The sequence below is a fragment of the Notolepis coatsorum genome (genome assembly GCF_963971535.1).
Source record: "Notolepis coatsorum genome assembly, chromosome: 14".
In the NCBI taxonomy this organism is placed as follows: Eukaryota; Metazoa; Chordata; class Actinopteri; order Aulopiformes; family Paralepididae; genus Notolepis; species Notolepis coatsorum.
The window spans coordinates 88,975,362-88,999,277 of NC_140178.1; the positions used below are offsets into that span (position 1 = coordinate 88,975,362).

The following is a 23,916-nucleotide window of genomic DNA, read 5'->3' on the forward strand; positions in this document are numbered from 1 at the left end:
TACCTAAAGCACCTTAAACTTATGGGGCGGGATCCACATAGAATGGATTGCACGGTGCTAATTTCACCCTTACTTACAATTCATTATGAATTGAAAATGGGGGACCCTGATGTAAACAAGAAGAAAGTCTTTCTCTGGTCTGCATCCCCTTAACAATTGTGTGTATTGAGCCGTACTGTATTGTACCCATTCTGCAATCTGTTAATACAATTTTCAATCAATCAATCACCTGCGTGGTGATTGATTGATTGAACATTTTATTAACAGATGTTAATTGGTTAATTAACAAAATGTTCAATAATATGTATTGTCTCTATTTTAAATAAAAAAAATTAAAATTAAAAATAAAGATTTATGACGACGCCCCACAGGGTAGACTCCCCTTTCTCACTGACTTTTTCAGAGTCGGAGTTGTGGCTTTTGCAAGATCATCCAAAATTGTAACATAGAAGACACATGTAGGATTATATAATACGACTTTGTACATTATATAATGTAAATATTTCATGACCACTCAGTGCAGAGTTAATTTCATCAGAGCATATATTTAGCATTTAGAATGTTAGCATTTAGCGATTCGATTTAGACTATTGGATTATTAGACTATATATTGCATATATTTAGCATTTGAGCATTTCGTTTTTTTTTTTATTATATGTTAGATTAGATTTAGATTATTAGATTATATATTGTAACTATATATACAAAATAACTGAGAGGGCATACCCTCATCTCGCACCTTGTTGCCCATATGTGCATGTCCACTTTTGTCCAGAGTTAATTATATTGTATATTGTTTACACTGCCTTTTTATTCTATTTATTTTTTACTTCTCCACTGTACTATAATTCTGTGACCTGTACCTGTATGTCTTTTACTACCTGTACCTCCCCTCCCCCCTCCCGCTATGATACCTGAATTTCCCCAAGGGGATCAATAAAGGAATATATTATCTTATTTATTTCTTCATCACTTACGTCAGGGGTCTTCAATTAAGTTTGGAGAGGGCCAAATTTCTTCCAAGCCATTGGCTAATTTAATATATTGATAGTGAAAACATTTTAACTCTGTGACAGACCACCTTATAACTAAGACATACATTTGTGGCAGAGGCAGATAATGGACAAAATAAACGAGCTGCATAGGTGGCCTAATAAACTGTAAACGACATACACATGTGCACTGAACATTATACCTTTGTCTGTTTGCCATTTTATTATAAAACCAGAGACAAGCGCCTCTCTCTTATCGGCCTATCTTACATTACGCATAACCAATGTGTCTATCTGACGGCCCTTTCTGTGGAGCGCACTGGACTATTGAGAAACAATAGGAATTTTCCATTGGTTCTCCCAGTCCATGTGTGACCATTTCTAGCATTTCCATTGGCTATAGTGACAGACATAGATATATGATAAATGGATAGATACAGCGGATTAGATGCAGTCCAGAGAAAACAACCAATCAAGATTCTATGCTTTACATCCGCGCATTCTCTGAGAGATGCACTACATTTTTATCCGATACAATAAAGCAAGTCTTTATCACAAACAAATCCAATGATATTTAATGTTTTACAAAACATGTCTACTGTTGCCCCCGGCTTTAGAGGGTTAAAAGCCTAATAGTATTTTTTATTTAGTTAATAAATGTCTCGTTGTAATTCCTTATATACCTAATGTAGCGCATCTTCTTGAAGAAGATTCAGCATTTTTTGCTCTGATTTGACTTCAGTTTAATTGCATTGTTACTGTTCACATGTGTGGTGCCGTCACAGTCATATATAAGTAAAGATAAAGTTTGAATGACTTATTGAACTGGTGTTTTAATTTCACACCACACTGCTTGTTTGCTATTTCAGCACCAGGCGCTGTCCACCGACTTTTTTCATGTTGAGCAAGCACTACATTGCACCTCGCTGCCTACCTGTTATTCACTCTCAACATGGATAAAACAACGTATAATAAGCATTCTTTAGGTGGTGGTATTTTCTCTATTTGGACATTATAGCTAACATATAGCCTATAGCCTAGTTGGTCTGATATAAAAAAAAAATAATAAAAAAAAAAAATTAAATCTTTTTTATTATTATTATATTTTTTTTATATTCTGAAGGGCCAGATATTATTGCTGGCGGGCCAATTTCTGCCCGCGGGCCGCCTATTGCCGACCTTTGACTTACGTCAATGCATGAATGACACCATTACACCGTCTCATAACAGTCCCCCTCACCTCCAGCAGCAGCGTGCCCATTGCTCTCTTTAGGGACGGTCCTCAGATCGCCCTGGCTGGCCGCGGTGCCGATGGCCCCTTCCAGTGACATCCCCCTGACCTTCATCTGTGCCTGCCTAGTGGGGACAGACAGCTCTGCGTCGCCCTCTAGAGGAGAGGCGAAGCGGTGAGTGTCCATGAGTGCGGAGAAGCGGCGGCGGGCTCCAGAGGGGGGGCTGGAGTCACTTTCAGTGAAGGAGGACTCAGAGCAGGACAGACGCTTCCTACAGGACAGACAGACAACAGACTGTAAACACATGCTTCCTGTGTGTCTCTGTGAAGGAGGACTCGGAGCAGGACAAACGCTTCCTGCAGGACAGACAGCCAACAGACTGTAAACACATGCTTCCTGTGTGTCTCTATGAAGGAGGACTCAGAGCAGGACAAACGCTTCCTGCAGGACAGACAGACAACAGACTGTAATGACATGCTTCCTGTGTGTCTCTGTGAAGGAGGACTCAGAGCAGGACAGACGCTTCCTGCAGGACAGACAGACAACAGACTGTAAACACATGCTTCCTGTGTGTCATGCAGATCAGCAGGCTTCAGTACTTGAGATCTAACAGGAATTGGAACCGACGTCGCTTTACCCCCTCGTGAATATAAACCACTATTTTTTGATTTCATAGAACTATAAGTTATTATATAAATACTACAACAAATTAAGGCTGAGACGATATGCCATTTGGAAGAATCGATAAATCGGGACAAAATTATCGATAAATATCGATTTATTTAATTATTATTATGAAAAAAAAAAATATATATATATATATGGAAACAAATATATATATATATAAAATAATACAATTTTAAATATTATTATCACACACACACACACACACATGTAATTATCGATAAATCGATAAGTGGTCTCAGCCTTACAACAAATACAAGTTTATTTGAGTAAACTAGTTTATTTCTACTTTATTTCAGGGGGGTGGGGGGGCAATAGCAAAATAATAACAATTATGTTTCTAGGAACTAACGAAGAACCATATGTTATTAACCATCAGTTACTCTTAAGTCTTAGACCTGATGTCTCAGTGCAGGACGTTCTTCCATAAAGGCTTCTACTTCACTTCCCAGCCAGTAAATAACTATCCATCTGACTCTCAAGTCTGCATTTTCCTAGTTGACCTATCAGTTCAATAATATTTGTTTCTCCGCTTTGTTGACACATAGAGTCCCTCATTAGTTCCGACATGTAGGTACTTCATTATTATTCGTGACGGCTAAACTCAACTGTTAGGTGTGCCAGGGCTTGACATTGACACCTGCCCACCCGCCCAATGCGGGTAGATTCGTCATTGGCAGGTAAATGCGTCATTCTTCCCGCCAACGGGGCGGGTGCCTTTTCTTTCTATGAAAAAAAAACATTGTAGTCTACAAAAGGCATCTGGAATAATTAAGTCAATCCAGGTGATACTATATAATACTACAACTCCCACGAGGACTGGGTGCGCACAGTGTGCTCATTCCATTGGCCCATCTACTTCGCCCTATCGCGCGCATCGTGTTGCTTCCGTGTGTGACAGCTGACAGCTGAACGAACGCTGTTAATAGCTAAACTGGTTAGTGCGACCGACTCATCCATAGTTTACTTTACAGACAGTTAGCTAACGTTACAATGTGGTGGAATATTGTAAAAAGACCGGCTGAACCAAACCATCGACAAACAGAAAAGAGAATGAGACCGAGACCGACTATTTGTGGATGTGCGAGTAAGTAAACAAACTAACATGTATTATGTAACATGTATTATTAAACTAATATTACGGTGTTTGTTAGCTAGCTAGCCACATTAATTTAAGCATAAGGGCTCGAGACTAACACCATCCTGGCCGCCTGTATTCTTAACCCAAACGGTGCATGCTTCCACGTTCCCGTTTTGCGCTCTGATTGGCCACTGATGTTTCTGGTCGCACCAATCGTGTGACGGCAAGTTCTTTCCCCGGTTAAGCTTAGGCACTTTTTCGAAGTTGGTTAAGGTTAGAGTTTGTCTTAGAGCATGGCGATAGAACGGTTAGGGTTGCTGCTGGTCGAGGCGGAAATGGGCGCGTCACGCGATTGGGCGCACATGTCACATGACCAGAAACGTCAGTGGCCAATCAGATTCGCAAAACGCATGAACCGTTTGGGTTAAGAATAGACACGTCCTGGCCACCCTCTCAGTCAAGATAGCACTCGCAAATAATATGCTGCACATTATCACTGCTGAGTTAGCTCTCAGCACCATGGACAGCTGCCCCAGATGCCTCTTTCTTGGTTAAAAGCTGCTATATGATTGCAGTCTATTTACCATTCAGATCAAACATGGCTTGTTTCCTAGCCATTCTATTCTACCGTGTTCTATTCTTCTGTGTTCTGTTCTTCCATTGAATTCCATATGTTCTCTGTGACTCTGTCTGTCTGTCTGTCTGTCTGTCTGTCTGTCTGTCTGTCTGTCTGTCTGTCTGTCTGTCTGTCTGTCTGTCTGTCTGTCTGTCTGTCTGTCTGTCTGTCTGTCTGTCTGTCTGTTTGTCTGTCTGTGTCTCTCTCTCTCTCTCTCTCTCTCTCTCTCTCTCTCTCACACACACATACACACACTGAATAGAGGACTAGACATCAAAGCAAATATTGGTAACAATATATCACAGTGCTCTACAATTTAATTAATTAAGTTTGTACTTAGTTTTTGTAATTACATACTCATTGTTACACAGTGTACTTACCACATTTCCTTAACATTAACAATAACCCTAACTATATTCCTAATCCTAACCCTGACCTTATTCCTAGGTATTGAGTCAATTCAATGCAGTAAGTACATTGCAACAATGACTAAGTACAACACTTGTTATACTGTCATTACACAAATGGCTACACAGGAACAGAGAATGTAAAGTGTGACTGTCTGGGTGGGTGGGATGTTCGGGTGGGGACAGATGTTATTGGATTAGATGTTATTTTATCACACACCACACTACTGATACTTTTTGGGTGGGGGCACGAGTGCAGGGATTTTTGGCTGGTGAAAATGCTGAGTGGCTAGTGACTTTGGAAAACCACTAGCCACAGTGGCTAGTGAGCCAACAAGTTAATGTCAAGCCCTGGGTGTGCTTATAAGTGTTTTGGGGGACTGACTGTTCCGGGGGGGTTCATATGCCTTCGAGCGACATTGTACTTATTTTATGGCATTATTAAGTCTGCACGTTTACATTGCACTACTTTTATTGTCTTTTATACCTATTCTTATGTCTGCAATCTATGCATTGTTTTTTTATTCTGTCAATCTGTGTGCTGATTTTATGCCTATCTTTATTGTTATATTGTAGAAATGTGTGCATTGAAATGTCTGCCTCTTTGAACTGCTGCGGTCAGGCAAGCGATACCGGAGTCTCATAGCCAGTACAGAGACTCAGAAGGAGCTTCTATCCCCAGGCCAACAGGATGCTCAACGACAATAACACTATGTAACTAACAACCCATCAAATACACTCACAGCACACACATCCACATGTACACACTCACTTTAAATAAACAACTCACTGTAGTAGGGCTGTCCCCAACTAAGGATTTGGATGGTCGACTAGGATTGGCCAAAATGTGCCGTTAGTCGACTATTGGTCGACAAAAAAAAAGAAAAAAAAAGTATAATATTTAATTTCTAATTTTTTTTTTTTTTTTAAACATAACATAAATGTAGACACACAAGCATTAACAGTAAATATCCTAAGTAAATCACAGGATTATACATTTCAAATCAATATAAATGTAGTTTACGGGATATATATATACCTAATACTTGCAGTCCAATACAATACATATACATAATGCTCATTTAGATTTTTTATCATTCCATTTGGGCTGTGGGGGGTGCTTAATGTCTGAAGGAGTCGACTGAAGGCTTCTTGTCCTCTGCAAAAGCATGCAATTGGTCCACTGATGGATACATCTTGATATTTGTCTAGTCTAGTGTGTTCATTAGATGGGTGAAATCCTCTTTCAGTGCCTCTGTGCCTGTTTTCGTAGGCAGTTAGCCTCTGCTATGCGTGCCATTAGTGTTAGCCACGCTTCTAGGCCTCTTTTCTTTTGGAAAGAATGATTAAAAAAAAATATATATATATATATATTTTTTTTTTATTATATTCGACTAAGAGGTTGGCCAGTCGACTACGGCTCCTTTCGACCGATTAGTCGACTAATCGATTAATAGGGGTCAGCCCTACACTGTAGCATCTACTTCACTCACTTTAGACACTTTAACACACTTTATATTTATTGGTAAAGAGATTTGCACTACAAGTCATACCTCATTCATACCTCATTGCACCTTACCCTAAGTTGTACCCCATCCCATTTCTACATTGTACTGTATATACTGTATTGTATTGAAACTCAGTTTATTTTTTCCCCTACTCTGTATTGTATATTATATATATATGTATATTGATGAACACTTTTGTTTACACTTTGTTTACATACTTTTGACTTTCTATTTTATACTTTATCTATTTGTATTTTTATCTAGCACACTCTCAGGAGCAAAACGGAAAAAAAGCATTTCATATAAAAGTATTCTGTATTTTTGTGTGACAGCTAATAAAGAAACTTGAACTGTAAAGTCTCGACGACATTGAAAATGAGGGTGACCTAAATAAAGGTTTATAAGTGGCAGGTGAATAAAAAGCCAGACGCCTCACATCTCTGGGGATCCCGTCCTCCAGGTCTTGTCTCTGAGCGTGAGGCTGCCCAGGCTCTCTCTCTTGGCCACGCGCTCCTCTCTGGGGATCTTGTGTTCCCTCCTCGTGACGGTGGGGGGTTTGTGCTCCAGCTGAGACAGGTGCTCCATGCTGCTGTACACCTGCAGGTCCAGACAAGGAGACGACATGACATTTAGACAGGTGCTCCATGCTGCTGTACACCTGCAGGTCCAGACAAGGAGACGACATGACATTTAGACAGGTGCTCCATGCTGCTGTACACCTGCAGGTCCAGACAAGGAGACGACATGACATTTAGACAGGTGCTCCATGCTGCTGTACACCTGCAGGTCCAGACAAGGAGACGACATGACATTTAGACAGGTGCTCCATGCTGCTGTACACCTGCAGGTCCAGACAAGGAGACGACATGACATTTAGACAGGTGCTCCATGCTGCTGTACACCTGCAGGTCCAGACAAGGAGACGACATGACATTTAGACAGGTGCTCCATGCTGCTGTACACCTGCAGGTCCAGACAAGGAGACGACATGACATTTAGACAGGTGCTCCATGCTGCTGTACACCTGCAGGTCCAGACAAGGAGACGACATGACATTTAGACAGGTGCTCCATGCTGCTGTACACCTGCAGGTCCAGACAAGGAGACGACATGACATTTAGACAGGTGCTCCATGCTGCTGTACACCTGCAGGTCCAGACAAGGAGACGACATGACATTTAGACAGGTGCTCCATGCTGCTGTACACCTGCAGGTCCAGACAAGGAGACGACATGACATTTAGACAGGTGCTCCATGGTGCTGTACACCTGCAGGTCCAGACAAGGAGACGACATGACATGTATACAGGTGCTCCATGGTGCTGTACACCTGCAGGTCCAGACAAGGAGACAACATGACATTTATATTAGAGCTTCTATCCAAAAGCACCGACACAGACTGAGCTTTTTCCCCTCAGCCGCCAGGCTGATCAATGACTCAGCCCAGGGAACCTTACTAATTACCAGACGACTGCTCTTCTCTACCTCCTGAGCCACTGTCTATGTGCCAAAAATACTTCAAAAATGTTTTTCATCTAAAGAAATTCACAATTCTCTCTTCCTGGAAAAAGGTACCTAATGCGTGAGTTGCATCCCTCTGCACTCCAAAAGAAAAGCCCAATACAATTTGAACCGTATGCCCCATGCCCCACCCCTATCTTTATAAAGAAAATGTAATATGTGGGTCTACTTCAGGATCTCAATCAAATCGACCCAAGGGTCTGTTGCATTCGGAAAAATATCGGAATAACAAATCACCGAAGCTGGCGATGCTGTGAATGCCGTGGATCTTTAACTTATTCCAAATGCACATCTATAATGCAGCTGACAGCAGAGTGCTCTGGTGTAATTGCACCCGGCAGCTCCCTGGTGTGTTTGCTCAGCTGCGTGACCAACTAATGGGAAAGAGCAAAGGGCTTTCACTGACCTTCCCCGTGTGAACACACGCACGCAGGTGAGGAAATACAGTATCTTAGGGCCCCGGTTACTTTGATCCATCACAACAACGTAGATAAAATAGACACCTAACATTATTGTACAGCTTTGCTATAGCGAACGCTGACGTAGCCATCAGTTCTGAAAGTTCATGCTCTCTGAAATCTTCTGTCCATCAAAACAGACACAAATCTGGCGGAGACGGACTCATCGTCAGCCCTGTCCAACAAACAGATACACGTCATTCAAAAGATATATAATAATAAATAAAAAAAAACAGACACAACGGATCAATGTAGCCAGGCACCTTTACACCTGAATAAACATGTCTGTATTTAAATTAAGGCTGTCAAAGTGTATGTGTGTGTGTGTGTGTGTGTGTGTGTGTGTGTGTGTGTGTGTGTGTGTGTGTGTGTGTGTGTGTGTGTGTGTGTGTGTGTGTGTGTGTGTGTGTGTGTGTGTGTGTGAGATATATATATATAGAGAGAGGGGGGTGAGAGAGATGAGGAAGGGGCAAGAGAGAAAGAGAGCTGGGAGAGTGTGTGTGTGTGTGTGTGAGAGAGAGAGGGTGTGTGTGTGATTACTCAGCCCTTGTGTGGGTGAATGTAACAAGTTTCTAACGGTTTCTTTCCCCTATTATTTCATGCACACTTTATTCATTGTTTTAAATTATTATTTTCTTTTAAGTTATTTTGTGCATCACTCTGTTTTGAATTTGATGCAAATTTGCAATGCATGAGGGTCATCCTTTTGTGTTAAATGGCTGCATAAAGCAAGCATTTGTTGACTCGCATGTTGATAAGAGTATTAAAACTTGGAACTTGAAAAAGATCCGTTTAAGGTAGATAAACATTTTTTTTTAAAGAAAATGCGATTAATTTGCGATTAATCGCGAGTTAACTATGGACAATCATGCGATTAATCGCGATTAAATATTTTAATCGATTGACAGCACTAATTTAAATACATGAAACTAATTTGGATGTCGGCCAAATCCTCCCCCCTGACCGACCTTTCCATCACAGTCGAGAATGCAGCTGTGACCGCGTCCCCGACCGCCAAGAACCTTGGTGTTGTCCTCGACGACCAGTTGAACTTCTCTGCTCACATCGCAGCGACAACCAGAACCTGCCGATTCCTCCTGAGCAACGTCAGAAGGATACGCCCCTTCCTGACAAAAGAAGCCACCCAACTCCTCGTCCAATCAACAGTCATCTCCCGCCTCGACTACTGCAACGCACTGCTCGCTGGCCTCCCGGCCACTGCCACTAAGCCTCTTCAACTCATTCAGAACGCAGCGGCCCGCCTGATCTCAAACCTACCGAAGTCGGCCCATGTCACCCCACTTCTTAGGGACCTGCACTGGCTCCCCATTGCTGCACGAATCCGCTTCAAGGCCCTTGACCTAGCATACCGTGCGGCAAAGGGAACTGCTCCCGCCTACCTCCGGTCAATGGTCTCTAACTACACACCCTCAAGACCCCTACGCTCTGCATCTTCTGGCCGCCTCAGACCTACTCCTATCCAAGCTCTGGGAGGGTCATCAAAGAGAAGTCGCCTATTCTCAGTCCTTGCCCCACAATGGTGGAATGAACTACCCACCCCAGTTAGGACAGCCAAAACACGTCCAATCTTTCGCCGTCGACTAAAGACTCACTTCTTCAACCATTATCTGAATTAAAAAAAAAAAAAAAAAAAAAAATCTAACCCTAACTAACCATACTGTCATGCACTTGTCCTAATAAACTAACCTACACTGTAGCACTCAACACTTTGATGAACATTGTTACTCAGCTGATAGAGTTGTGCTCTTCCTGATGGCTTGTCGTACAGAACTTGTAAGTCGCTTTGGATAAAAGCGTCAGCTAAATGACTAAATGTAAATGTAAATGTAAATGTAATAGCCTCAAACATCCCACAAAGTGAATCCATCGTCAGTGGACCAACTCCAAAAAGTGTCACCTGATAACATCACAGATTCAAGTCTTGTTGCTCTAATTTCCAGCTTAGGGAGACAGTTGTCTATGTTTTATAGATACAGACTTAACACAGATCATTAGAACAACACAAGTGAGATTCTGTTTTATGGTGGATTTTCTCTTTAACTCATTCAATCCATCCTTGTACTCAATGGGCCACCGCTTTAAAAGATAGGGATTTTCACTGTGCGTCGCGGTGTTTGCAGGGCTATATCTATATTCTATATTATAGCTATGGAGACAATACTATGGCTCATTTGACAGTAACTATCCCTTGTCCAACACGTGAAAAAGATCGCGATTTCCAGTATTGATGTCGATCGGGTCCCTGACATGAAGTGGCACAAGATATGCCTCAAGTGTGCTGAACGCGTTTTCGAAGTGATCGGATGAAGCGATTTACTTGGCTTGGTCTAAATTTTCCGCCCAGACGACATTAGATGTGACACACAGTGTGAAATAAGGTTTCAAAGGGTGGGCGATACTGCCACCTAGCAGGATGCGGCCGGTATTGCCCTCTTGGGATCTCAGAATGATTTCCTATGGTAACACCGAGGTCCGTGAGCCTGTAATGAATAAAAGAAAAAACTGCCAAAACCCGACTATACTCTGGTATGGCGCTCAACCGCTGGCGGGATAACCCGACTTTACTCTGGCATGGCGCCCAATGAGTTAAGGGTATCAAAAGAGTCAAACACAACAAAGGCATATGATAAGATTATTTTACATTTCCCCCCATATCAATATGGGGAATATTAACATACATTTTTGAAGAGTCTGATTTGTAGATGGATCAATATGCTATTTGTAACTTTTTTAACTTTCTGTAAATTGGATTTTGTTTTACTCCAGTGTTTATTACCAATGTAATACCAACCCCCACCACCTCCTAATAGACAGTCTCCTCCCCACCGCATGTATATATTCCCTCCCCGCCGTATGTATATTTCCCTCCCACCCACCCACCCCCTCCTAATGTACAGTCCCCTCCCCATCATATGTATATACTCTGTCAGGATCTAGGGGTAACAGTACTGTATATTTGAATACCGCCTATGTCACAAATGTATCAGTACTAAATACCTATATGTCCCTATGCCATAAATGTCATGTATGTTGTGTATGTCATAAATGTCTATATGAATTGAAAATGGGGGACCCTGATGGAAACAAGACAAACGTCTTTCTCAGGTCTGCATCCCCTTAACAATTGTATGTATTGAGCCGTACTGTATTGTACCCATTCTGCAATCTGTTAAATAAAGTTTTCATTCATTCATTCATTCAACACACTTTTTACAGCCACAAAATACAGCAAATACAATTAAAGACTCATGTTTACCTGTTGTCTAGTGTTAGTCTTTGTATCAAGTACTCACTCAATCAACTAGAGAAAGACAACATTCCTATGTTTTATCTTAAATGGTGGGGCTGCCTATTTGTTTGCGTTGGGATCACTGATTATGCCTTTGACAAGTGATTCTCAGTAACTTGAGGCTGCATGCTGTTGGAGAGGCTGACCTTGCTGAAGCGTGGGGAGCAGGAGGAGAAGCGACGGATCTCTACAGGGTCGTCGTCGTTGTTGATGATGTCGTCCTCGTCGTAGGAGTGGATGTGATGGTATTTCTCAGAGCGAGCTGTGGAGGGGAGAAGGGTACAGGATGTCAAATGAGACGGGAGCTAAACTAAATGCAGCGCCATTATCTCCCTCTTTTATCCCTCCATCCCTTTCCCTTTGGTTCTTACTGATCACTCTTTCTTTCTTTCTTTCTTTCTTTCTTTCTTTTTTCTTTCTTTCTTTCTTTCTTTCTTTCTTTCTTTCTTTCTTTCTTTCTTTCTTTCTTTCTTTCTTTCTTTCTTTCTTTCTTTCTTTCTTTCTTTCTTTCTTTCTTTCTTTCTTTCTTTCTTTCTTCTTTCTTTCTTTCTTTCTGTTTGTTTGTAGTTTGTCATGGAGCAGTAATGGTGTGTGCCTGCCTACCTCTAAGATATAGCCACAGCTTGTCAGAGTGAGAGAGAGAGAGAGCTCTGATTTCCTGGCAGTGCCCAAGGTCTTTAGAAAAAGAAGGTCTAGATCAGGGGTCGGCAACCTTTACTATCAAAAGAGGCATTTTGCCCCCTCCTGCACTAAATAAAATTCACCTGGAGCAGCAAAACCTATTTACCCTTAAAATTAAGATAACAGTGTATAACGTTTTATATATATTTATACTACATATAGAGATAGGGATTGGAATTTATTCAAAAGATTATTTCTAGTATGTACCTATTGTTATTTTTCGTTCGGTCTCAAGTGTCGGAGAGGAGACGGGCAGAAATTACAGCTGGCACCAAATCCATTCCGAATAAGAGACAACGGACCCAGTACTTTGGTGGTGGTGTGAAAATATGCCTACAAACATTAAATATCTTTGGAACCGTTTGTATTACAATTATATCTGAATTGGGAGATTATCTTCTCTGTCAAAATGTAAGGTGTATCTCTCCGTCACATAAAGGATGGCTGTACAGTGTGCATAGAATATGGCATATATTATTGAAATTTGTTTTCTCTAACGAATGCATTCTATATTTAATATCGTTTCATATACTTCAACTAGGTTGCAAGGTTGCCCTGACGACCGAAAGCTATGTTACTGTCTACAAGATACACTACACGACCAAGGTACCCATGTACATGTCAAAATACTTCCCAAAGGTCAGTGAATACCACGATCACAACACAGAGGGAGCTCCACAAATCATGTTAAACCCAGATTCGGCTCAAACAAGGGACTAAACACGTTTCGCAATTATGCCACATCAATGTGGAACGCCCTACCCAAAGCTGTAAAGGAATGTGAATCACTACCCACTTTTAAAACCACTCTCAAGGGACACCTACGGGAGACTGCAATTCGAAACTGGCCCCTGTAAATGTCCTAACCCAACCCCCTCCAATGTACAGTAATTTACCTAGTATGGTTGTCAATATTCCAATGTACAATTGTGCTTGTTTGTACAGTGTCCCCCCCCCCCCCCCCCCCCCAATGTACAGTTTTGCTTGTTTATACAGTGTTTCTCCCCCCCCCCCCCCCCAACCACCTCTAATGTAAATTACCCAGTATGGTTGTCAATATCCCAATGTACCCAACCCCCCCCACCCAACCTCCTCCAATGTACAGGTTCTACGTCAAATGTATATACTCCCTTTTCTTGACTCTTTTTGTATCACAAACAGTACTGTATTTGCAAATCTGGTATGTCATAAATGTATAGATGTAGCAGTACTGTCTATCTGTATGTCATGTATGTCATATATGTCCTGATGAATTGAAAATGGGGGACCCTGATGTAAACAAGACGAAAGTCTTTCTCTGGTCTGCATCCCCTTAACAATTGTGTGTATTGAGCTGTACTGTATTGTACCCATTCTGCAATCTGTTAATAAAGTTTTCAATCAATCAATCAATCAGTCAATTGCGGGGGGATTCCCCAGGCTGGCAGAGCTGGCAAAGTCTGCGACATTGGTAGCATCCGAGCGAGTGTTTTTGGACTGATTGTGACCAGGCTGCATGTGCTGCAGGTCTGACACCCCGGGACCATGTGAGTCAGCTAAGACAGGCTATTTATGTTCTATGTAGGCTATCTTGTTGCTAAATAATAATAATAATAATAGCCTCATTGAAAATACTCTTGTTGCTTAGTACAGTTGGTTATTTTCAGCATTGTATGCGGGTATCTGTTATTTAGTTGGACATTTTCATTGACATAAGTAGATTTTTCGTTTTTGTTTATTTATTAAGTTAATATAAAACTGTGTTTAGAAAATGTTTGAGTTTGATAAATACATGCTTTTGATTTCTTTGAGTGGGAGTGACGTTTTTTTGTTGTTCGCTAATTTCTTGCCACATATCAAGCAGGTACAGGTAAGCCTGCATCGTTAGTAGTGAAAGCAAATTAATCTGTCCACGCTGAATTAAACCCTCTACTTAATTTTTTTTGGATTCATCCATAGTTAGCTAATTGGTTGGAAACGTAGCCACCTGCAGACGGCAGGGAGAGGCGCGGGGTATGATGTATATTTTAGTTGATGAAATATTAAACACTTTTTTATTTCAGTTCACAGTATCACCTTGATCTCCAAAATAAAAAAATGTATTAAATAAAAATAGCCGTTATTTATTTCCATCGTATTATTATTTTTCAAACCAACAGGGAGCCACTGAGTGGCTAAAGAGCCACATTTTATTTCAACCAACAATAATGTTAGTGATAGAAGGGAACTCATTGTGTGCAAAAATGGAAAGCTTGCCAATGTTCATGAGGCAGAATTGTTACAATAGCCGATAATCCATTTTCTCAATGATAAATCCCTATACGGGTGGACCTCGCAGGCGGTCCAAAGTGATGTCAGACTACACCTCCCTATTTAAGTGAATGAAATGTTTAGAATCCCAGTCAGCGCTCCAGTAGTTGTTTACTTCCGCATCAGTGACCAAACCTTGGTAATAAGAACCTTGGTAATATGAGAAAATTGATAATATAAAAACCTTGGTAAGAACAACCTTGGTAACATGAGAACATTAGTAATAAAAACACACACACACACACACACACACACACACACACACACACACACACACACACACACACACACACACACACACACACACACACACACACACACACACACACACACACACACACACACACACACACACACACACACACACACACACACACACACACACACACACACACACACACACACACACACACACACACACACACACACACACACACACACACACACACACACACACACACACACACACACACACACACACACACACACACACACACACACACACACACACACACACACACACACACACACACACACACACACACACACACACACACACACACACACACACACACACACACACACACACACACACACAGACGGCAAAGGCAGACAAGCAAGTCGCCAACCAGCTAGGAGTTCAGTGTCTTGCTCAAGGACACTTCAACGTGAAGTCAGGTGGAGCCGGGATCCACCTGGGAACCAGACAACCTCTCTGTCTCCTGAGCCACTGTCCTCGGTGCCTTCTTCTTCTTCTGGCGTGTGTCTTTAGACCTGCAGCTCCGTTGAGGCAAGCCAGGCCAGCGTTTCATCGTCCAGTTCCATCAGACCGCGTTCTCCATACGGTGGCCGGTGTGTTTGGGGCAACTGGTGATGATATGTTCCACAGTCTGTGCAGGGGCCCCACACTCGCATGAGGCACTGTCCTCGAGGCCTTGGAAGTGTCAGATGGTGTTGTGTGGAGTAGCCTGTAGGCTTGCATGGAAAAGGGGCGCCGTGACTTTAGGCGCACACGCGTCGTGGTGTCTCTGTGGTGGTATTGTGAAGGTGGTGGGATGCACTGATCTGTGCCTTGCGGGAAAGGGCTAGTGTGGCTGCTTCTCGTCTGATGGTAGCCGGGGCGATACCAGCGAGTACGGGCAGTTGGTTTACCGGTGTGGCTTGTAGGCAACCAGAGACTGTCCGCAGGACGCTGTTGAGAACAACATCCAGCTTCTTCACGCTACGGCACCAGACCGGGGTGCATTACTCGGCGGCAGAGAACACCGGGGCCAGTGAGGAGATGCGCAGTGTCTTTGTTGAGGCTCCCCATGTGGTGCCGGCTAGTCGTCGTATCAGCGCGGCACGGGCAGTTGTTTTTCCCCTGGCACCTTCCAGGTGTTGTTTGAATGACAGTGTTCTGTCAAGCTTCACACCGAGGTATGTGGGGGTATGTTGGTACTGTAGCCGGACGTTATCCACCATGACGCTCATCTCACGGGTCGCTTCCCTGTTGTTGAGGTGGAACATTGTAGACATTGTCTTTCCCATACTGAGCTTGAGACGCCAGTTCCTCAGGTATGAAGACAGGATGTTCATATCTTCAGTGAGGCCCTCTTCGGCTGCTTCCCAAGTCCAAGTTGGCTTGCTGCTGAGTAGGATGGCCAGGTCGTCTGCATAGCCATACTGCTATGCAGCCCTCATAGACTTACTGTCAGAATAACATGGTGTCTTATCAAATGTACTATCAGCATAACTGGTGTCTTATGTACTCTCAGACTTACTGTCAGAATAATTGCTGTCTTCTCAGACTTACTGTCAGAATAACTGCTGTCTTCTCAGACTTACTGTCAGAATAATTGCTGTCTTCTCAGACTTACTGTCAGAATAATTGCTGTCTTCTCAGACTTACTGTCAGAATAACTGCTGTCTTCTCAGACTTACTGTCAGAATAACTGCTGTCTTCTCAGACTTACTGTCAGAATAACTGCTGTCTTCTCAGACTTACTGTCAGAATAACTGCTGTCTTCTCAGACTTACTGTCAGAATAACTGCTGTCTTCTCAGACTTACTGTCAGAATAACTGCTGTCTTCTCAGACTTACTGTCAGAATAACTGCTGTCTTCTCAGACTTACTGTCAGAATAACTGCTGTCTTCTTAGACTTAATAACTGGTGTCTTCTCAGACTTAATGTCAGAATAACTGGTGTCTTCTCAGATGTACTGTCAGAATAATTGCTGTCTTCTCAGACTTACTGTCAAAATAACTGGTGTCTTCTCAGACTTACTGTCAAAATAACTGGTGTCTTCTCAGACTTACTGTCAAAATAACTGGTGTCTTCTTCAGACTCCAGGTGAGGTATGAACTCTGCTTTCTGTCTCAACACACTGTTCCAGTCCAGCTCACTGAAGAACGAGTGCTGCTTCACCTCAAACGCTCCACCTGGCAGAGGAGGAGAGGGAGAGGGAGAGAGGGGGAGAGGAGAGGGAGAGAGAGAGAGAGAGGGGAGAGGGAGAGGGGAGAGGGAGAGAGAGAGAGGGAGAGAGGGAGAGGGGAGAGGGGAGAGGGGAGAGGAGGAGAGGGAGAGGGAGAGGGAGAGGGAGAGGGAGAGGGAGAGGGAGAGGGGAGAGGGGAGAGGGGAGAGGGAGAGGGAGAGGGGAGAGGGAGAGGGAGAGGGGAGAGGGGAGAGGGAGAGGGAGAGGGAGAGAGAGAAGGAAAGAGCGAGGAGCAAAAGAGAGGGAGAGAGAGAGAGAGAGAGGGAGAGAGAGATGAGAGGAGAGGGAGAGAGAGAGTGAGAAGGAGAGAAAGAGAGAGGGGGAAATAAGGAAAGAGTGAGGAGAAAGAGAGAGGGAGAAAGAGAGAGGGAGAAAGAGAGAGGGAAAGAGACACAGGAAAAGACAGCAGCAAGAAAACAACAATTACCACTGTATCACAGTAATAACCCTACCTTAACCCTTTCACTACCACGGCAATGTGTTAACCCTTTCACTACCACACTTCAGAAGGTTAACCCTTTCACTACCACACTGCAGAAGGTTAACCCTTTCACTACCACACTTCAGAAGGTTAACCCTTTCACTACCACACTGCATAAGGTTAACCCTTTCACTACCACACTACAGACGGTTAACCCCCCAAGTACACTGATTAACATAAATAAATACATTTTGTGTATCTATCAGTTAAATTGCATATTTCCTGAGGTTAATTCATTCACACACACACACACACACACACACACACACACACACACACACACACACACACACACACACACACACACACACACACACACACACACACACACACACACACACACACACACACACACACACACACACACACACACACACACACACACACACACACACACACACTTATCTATATATTTATAGTACACTGTTCTATTATATAATGTATTATTCTATATTATACTTCTATATACTGTACTATATCATTTTATTATTTTAATTTTATTATATTATAACTGAATCATACTATCTAAATACTACACTATTATTATATTGGTATATACAGTATTATACAATATTTGTATATATTATTATTCCACTGCTGTACTGTATCTGACTGACCTGTGCCCAGCCGGACCAGCGGGTTGGTCTGCAGCAGTGTGGAGATGAGGTGCTGGGCGTCTGCAGGGAGAGCCTCGTCTCCCTCGGGCCACACGATGTCATCTGGAACACAGAAGAGAGGCATTGTGGGGCATAAAAGGGATATAAGAGGAAGTGCCACACATGTGACAGTGAGAGGGGCTGATCTGACTGGTAGAGAGAAGGAAAGGATGGCTGAGATCCTACTTCTATACTGTCTGTCTGTCTATCTATCTACCTGTCTATTGACCTGTCTATCTACCTGTCTGTCTGTCTGTCTGTCTGTCTGTCTGTCTGTCTGTCTGTCTGTCTGTCCATCCGTCTGTCCATCCATCCGTCTGTCCATCCATCCATCCATCCATCCATCCATCCATCCATCCATCCATCCATCCATCCATCCATCCATCCATCCATCCATCCAGTAGACGTGCTGCTGAGAGGACGCTGGCGTTTGATGTCGCCGCTTCTCAGTCGCTCCACTGAGTTAACGTTCCTTCCCTTACTAAACATTTTTTGTCTGGGCTACTAACGTTAGATTCAGATCTTTTTTACTTTGCCATAACAGTGTGATAATTTTCATTTATCCGGTTTTTGTGTTTACTCACCCTCTCTGCTGATCAGCTGGGCTAGTGTTTGCTACCTGCCCGCTGTCAGCGTCAGCTGTTAGCATCGTTAGCCCCGTTGTCAAACTAGCCAGCCGGCTTCCCTCTACTCCTGGGTTTTCGGTTTGGATCATCTTTTTTCCATCACATGTTTTTCCCCAACTGGATTAACTCTCTACATGTACCTGGATTGTTCGTGAGTTCTGATCACTCCACCGCAGTGTGCTGTTGTCCGAGGCTGGATTCGTTGTGTGTGGCTGGTCGTTAGCCGGTTAGCTGCTCCGGTCGATATGCTAACATACTCCTCTCACCAACTTCGGAGCTTTTTCAACGCAGCTGCGCCAATCTGGCTGGATACCATCAGATCACTCGGACTCCTTCAACGCCCCCGCTATATACATCGAGCATCCCGCTACAAACTCATCTGCACAGATTCCACTATTCCAGTGGTAGTATCTGCTCTGCGCTTCCGTGTTGTTCATCAACGTCATCACAACACACCTCACGTGCGCACCAGCTGTCTGAAGCCCCTGGCCTGCTCAGACAGTAGCACCCCTCCCACTCTGCCTGTCTCCTCCACAGCCACGTTCATGCTGCTCAATACTCGCTCCCTCAATAACAAGGCACTACTCATCCATGATATCATCACTGAAAGAAAACTGGATTTTTTATGTTTGACTGAAACATGGCAAAATAAACAGGATTTCATCACACTAAACCAAGCTACACCCCCTGGTTACATCTACCTCCAGAAACCGCGCTCCACGGGCCGTGGCGGCGGGCTGGCTGTCATTCATCGTACAGACTTCCAGGTCAAGGAGATCCCCACTCCTGATCTCACATCATTCGAATGCATTACATTCTCTCTCTCCGGATCTCCTGAACCTCAACCTCAATTCGCCCTGATTTACCGCCCCCCCAAAGCCTCCACCACCTTCCTGTCAGAGCTAACCGAGCTCCTGTCCTCCTTCTGCTCCAGGTCCCTCACCACCTATCTGCTCGGAGATTTCAACATTCATGTTGACTCCACCAACTGCAACTTTGCCGCTGATTTCCTGTCGCTTCTGGACTGCCTCAGCATCACGCAGCATGTCCAGGGCCCCACCCACTCCAAAGGTCACACTCTGGATCTGGTCTGCTCCACCGGTAACCCCCCCTCCCACCTGCAGTGTCTAGACCTTGCGGTATCTGACCACCATGCCATTCTTTTCACTGTCCCTATCCCCCCGCCCAGGCAGCGCCCAACGCGCACCCTCACATTCAGGGACACCAAGTCAGTGTGTGCATCAGCCCTATCTGACCTCATCACTACCCACATGGCCCCGGTTCCCTCCGATACCTCCCCGGACACCTTAGCAGCCCGTTACAATGCCGCCCTCTCCCTCAGCCTGGACTCTCTGGCGCCCCTCAGAAGCCGGAATGTGTCCTTTCCTCGCCCTGCCCCATGGTTTACCTCTGACCTCCGCTCTATGAAAAGAGTGGGTCGACGACTGGAGCGACTCTCCAGGCGATCTGGCCTCACCGTCCACCGTCTGGCCTTCGTCGACCACGTGAGGTCCTACAGAGAGGCTCTCTCCAAGACCAGGACCGCGTACTACTCCACCCTCATCACCTCACAGCAAAATAACCCCAGATCACTTTTTTCAACCATAAATCGTCTCCTCCGCCCTCTCACTGCCTCCCACACTGATGCTCCTGACCTCTGCTCTAAGTTCCTGGACTTTTTCCAGGCTAAAGTGACTTCCATCCACCAACAACTCATGGTGCCCGCCCCCTCCCCTCCTCACTTACCCCTGACGCCGGACTACATGCTCCCAGCTGCATCCCTCCATCCCCAGTGCTCTCTCTCCTCCTTCTCCCCAGTGGATGTTCCGCTGGTCATGAAGCTGGTTACCAGAGCCAAAGCTTCCACCTGCTCCCTCGACCCCATGCCTACGGTACTGGTCAAGGCCTGCCTTCCTACCCTCTGCCCCATCATAACGGACATCATCAACTCCTCTCTGTCATCTGGAATAGTTCCCTCCTGTTTCAAAACCGCCTCCATCACTCCCATCCTAAAAAAGCCTGGTTTGGACCCTGAGGTGCTGGACAACTACCGGCCGATCTCCAACCTTCCTTTCCTAAGCAAAACCTTGGAAAGGGCAGTCGCCGCCCAGCTTCATCAACATCTGTCCAACCATGAGCTCTACGAACCCCTTCAGTCAGCCTACCGAGCACATCACAGCACAGAGACCGCCCTCATCAAGATCACTAATGACCTCCTCCTTGCTGCAGACTCCGGACACATCAGCCTCCTCATCCTTCTCGACCTCTCCGCGGCGTTCGACACAATATCCCACTCAGTCCTCCTCAAATGCCTCTCCGACAACCTAGGCATCACCGGTACAGCTCTGTCATGGTTTCATTCATATCTCACTAATAGATCTCAGTTTGTCAGCGTCAGCGGCTCATCCTCCCCCCCGGCCCCAGTCAACCACGGTGTCCCCCAGGGCTCTGTGCTGGGTCCCCTACTATTCACCATCTACATGCTCCCCCTCGGTCAGATTATACGTCACCACGGACTCAACTTCCACTGTTATGCTGATGATACTCAGCTCTACATCAGCACCTCACCATCCTCCCAGCTCCCCCCACAGTCTGTAGTCAACTGCCTCCACGCTATAAAAACCTGGATGGCAACCAAATTACTCAAACTCAACAGCAAAAAGACAGAGCTCATGGTTGTGGCCCCCAAGGCACTGCTCGGGAAGGTTGGAGATCTCCTCCTCCACATTGACGGCTCTTCCATCTCCCCGTCTCTCGAAGTCCGTAACCTGGGCGTCACCCTTGACTCCACACTTTCATTTCACTCCCACATCAAATCTGTCACCAAGTCTGCCTTCTACCACCTCAGGAACATCTCCCGTCTCCGACCCTCACTCTCAGACTCTGTGGCGGAGACCCTGATCCACTCATTTGTCACCTCCCGGTTGGACTATTGTAATGGAGTCCTGTTCGGGGTACCCAGCAAAGCCCTGGACAGGCTCCAGTATGTCCAGAACTCAGCTGCCAGAGTTCTCACTCACACCAAGCCCTGGCAGCACATCACCCCCACCCTCATCCATCTCCACTGGCTTCCAGTCAGGTTCCGCATCACCTTCAAACTCCTGCTCCTCACCTACAAATCCCTCCATGCCCTCGCCCCCCGGTACCTGTCTGATCTCCTCCACCAGTACACTCCATCCCGGAACCTACGATCCTCTGATCTAGGTCTCCTCTCCATCCCTCGCACCAGGTTACGGACTTTTGGGGACAGAGCCTTCAGCGTGGCGTCCCCTACCCTCTGGAACTCTCTCCCCCCCGAAATCCGCAACGCCCCAACCCTGGACACCTTCAAATCCGCTCTAAAAACACACCTCTTCACCAAGGCTTTCCCCATCAGTTAGTTTTAGATTAAATTAGGTCCATTATCCCCTACTTTCCCTCATCCCCTCTTCCCCCTCCCCCCCTACTTTCCTTGCCCTATTTTTTGTCCTGATTGTAAAGCGACCTTGGGTTCTATGAAAGGCGCTATATAAATTTGATTTATTATTATTATTATTATTATTATCCATCCATCCATCCATCCATCCATCCATCCATCCATCCATCCATCCATCTATCCATCCATCCATCCGTCTGTCCATCCATCCATCCATCCATCCATCCATCCATCCATCTATCTCCTTACCTGTGATGACCTGACCAAACAGCTCTTCTGGGGTGTCTCCAAAGAAAGGAACACAGCCCACCAAGAACTCATAGAGGATGATGCCCATGGCCCACCAGTCCACCGGCTTCCCGTAGCCCTGTCGGAGGATCACCTCTGGAGCGATGTACTCTGGAGTACCACACACCTACAGGAAGACACGGTACTAACTAAATAATTTTTTTTAATATTTTTCTATACTGAAAAAATATATATTAAAAAAAGAAATATATATTTTTTTCAGTATATATACAAATATATATATACAATATACTTTCAGTATACTGTATAAAGCATGTTAAAAGTACATTTTCTACCCATTTCTCCTTTTCTGAGAATAAACTTTGGTAGGTGTATTTGGTACTTCTCATGTACTTTTGTGTACTAACTCAAAACACATGATGCATGATAATCATTAATATGCTCTCAATTTAATCTAAGTATGCAACACATTTTTTTTTACCAAAGTTGTACTTTAGTAACTCTATTAAATGTGTACTATTCTGGTAAGCAAAATTAACCAAAAATACATAAAAAGTTATATATATGTAAGCACATCTTAAGTATAACTTTTAACACACAAGTACAACTTAAGTGGTTTCAATTTAATACAACTTTAGTATACTTTCTGAATACATAAAGTATAGTAAAGTATATAAATATACTAGTAAATATACTTAAGCATACTTGTATTGACTTGGGAAGTTATAATGAAGTGTAGATGATCATGTGATGAATATGGGTTGTGGTTTAAGTAATTTTGTTGACTCTTATCTTCATCATCTGGTTAAAGTTTCGTTCAGGTAAATGAAAAAAAGACAGTGAAACTGTCCATACAAGCTCTTCGGGTCGGGCATGACCAGTAGGCTACTGTGAAATCCATACAATATTACAGTCTAATTTCTAGAGTATAAAATGTGAATGATACAAATGGAAAACAGTGCCCAAAGTTACCTTGTTTGAAGAAATACCTTGTTTTTGTCCTATCCTCCATGTCTAAACAAGGTGCAGTTACCTCTCACGGCCACACAGTGTCACCCTTACATAGTGCAGCCATATGATTTGATAAATGAATATATTAATTTGGCTTTTGTATTTCTTAAATAATTATACCACCGATGGTTCACACCAATCTAACTAAATTAAAAGTTAAGAGAACATAAACTTCATATAGCTGCTAATTGGGAGTTTTTAGAGTGAGTGGGAGGCATAGCACAC

At 44.0% G+C, this 23,916-nt stretch overlaps 1 protein-coding gene across 1 annotated transcript in view; it reads right to left on the minus strand.

The window, feature by feature from the left end:
- LOC311240628 (microtubule-associated serine/threonine-protein kinase 1-like) overlaps nucleotides 1-23,916 on the minus strand; it is a gene marked incomplete at both ends in the record, with an annotated part of 155,423 nt that overhangs the window by 16,570 nt on the left and 114,937 nt on the right. Inside the window, 6 exons of the mRNA XM_084329200.1 lie at nucleotides 2,233-2,495; nucleotides 6,957-7,117; nucleotides 11,955-12,070; nucleotides 17,078-17,200; nucleotides 18,352-18,453; nucleotides 22,681-22,846. Of these exons, the coding sequence (XP_084185326.1) occupies nucleotides 2,233-2,495; nucleotides 6,957-7,117; nucleotides 11,955-12,070; nucleotides 17,078-17,200; nucleotides 18,352-18,453; nucleotides 22,681-22,846 (931 nt within the window). The remainder of the gene's footprint in view (nucleotides 1-2,232; nucleotides 2,496-6,956; nucleotides 7,118-11,954; nucleotides 12,071-17,077; nucleotides 17,201-18,351; nucleotides 18,454-22,680; nucleotides 22,847-23,916) is intronic.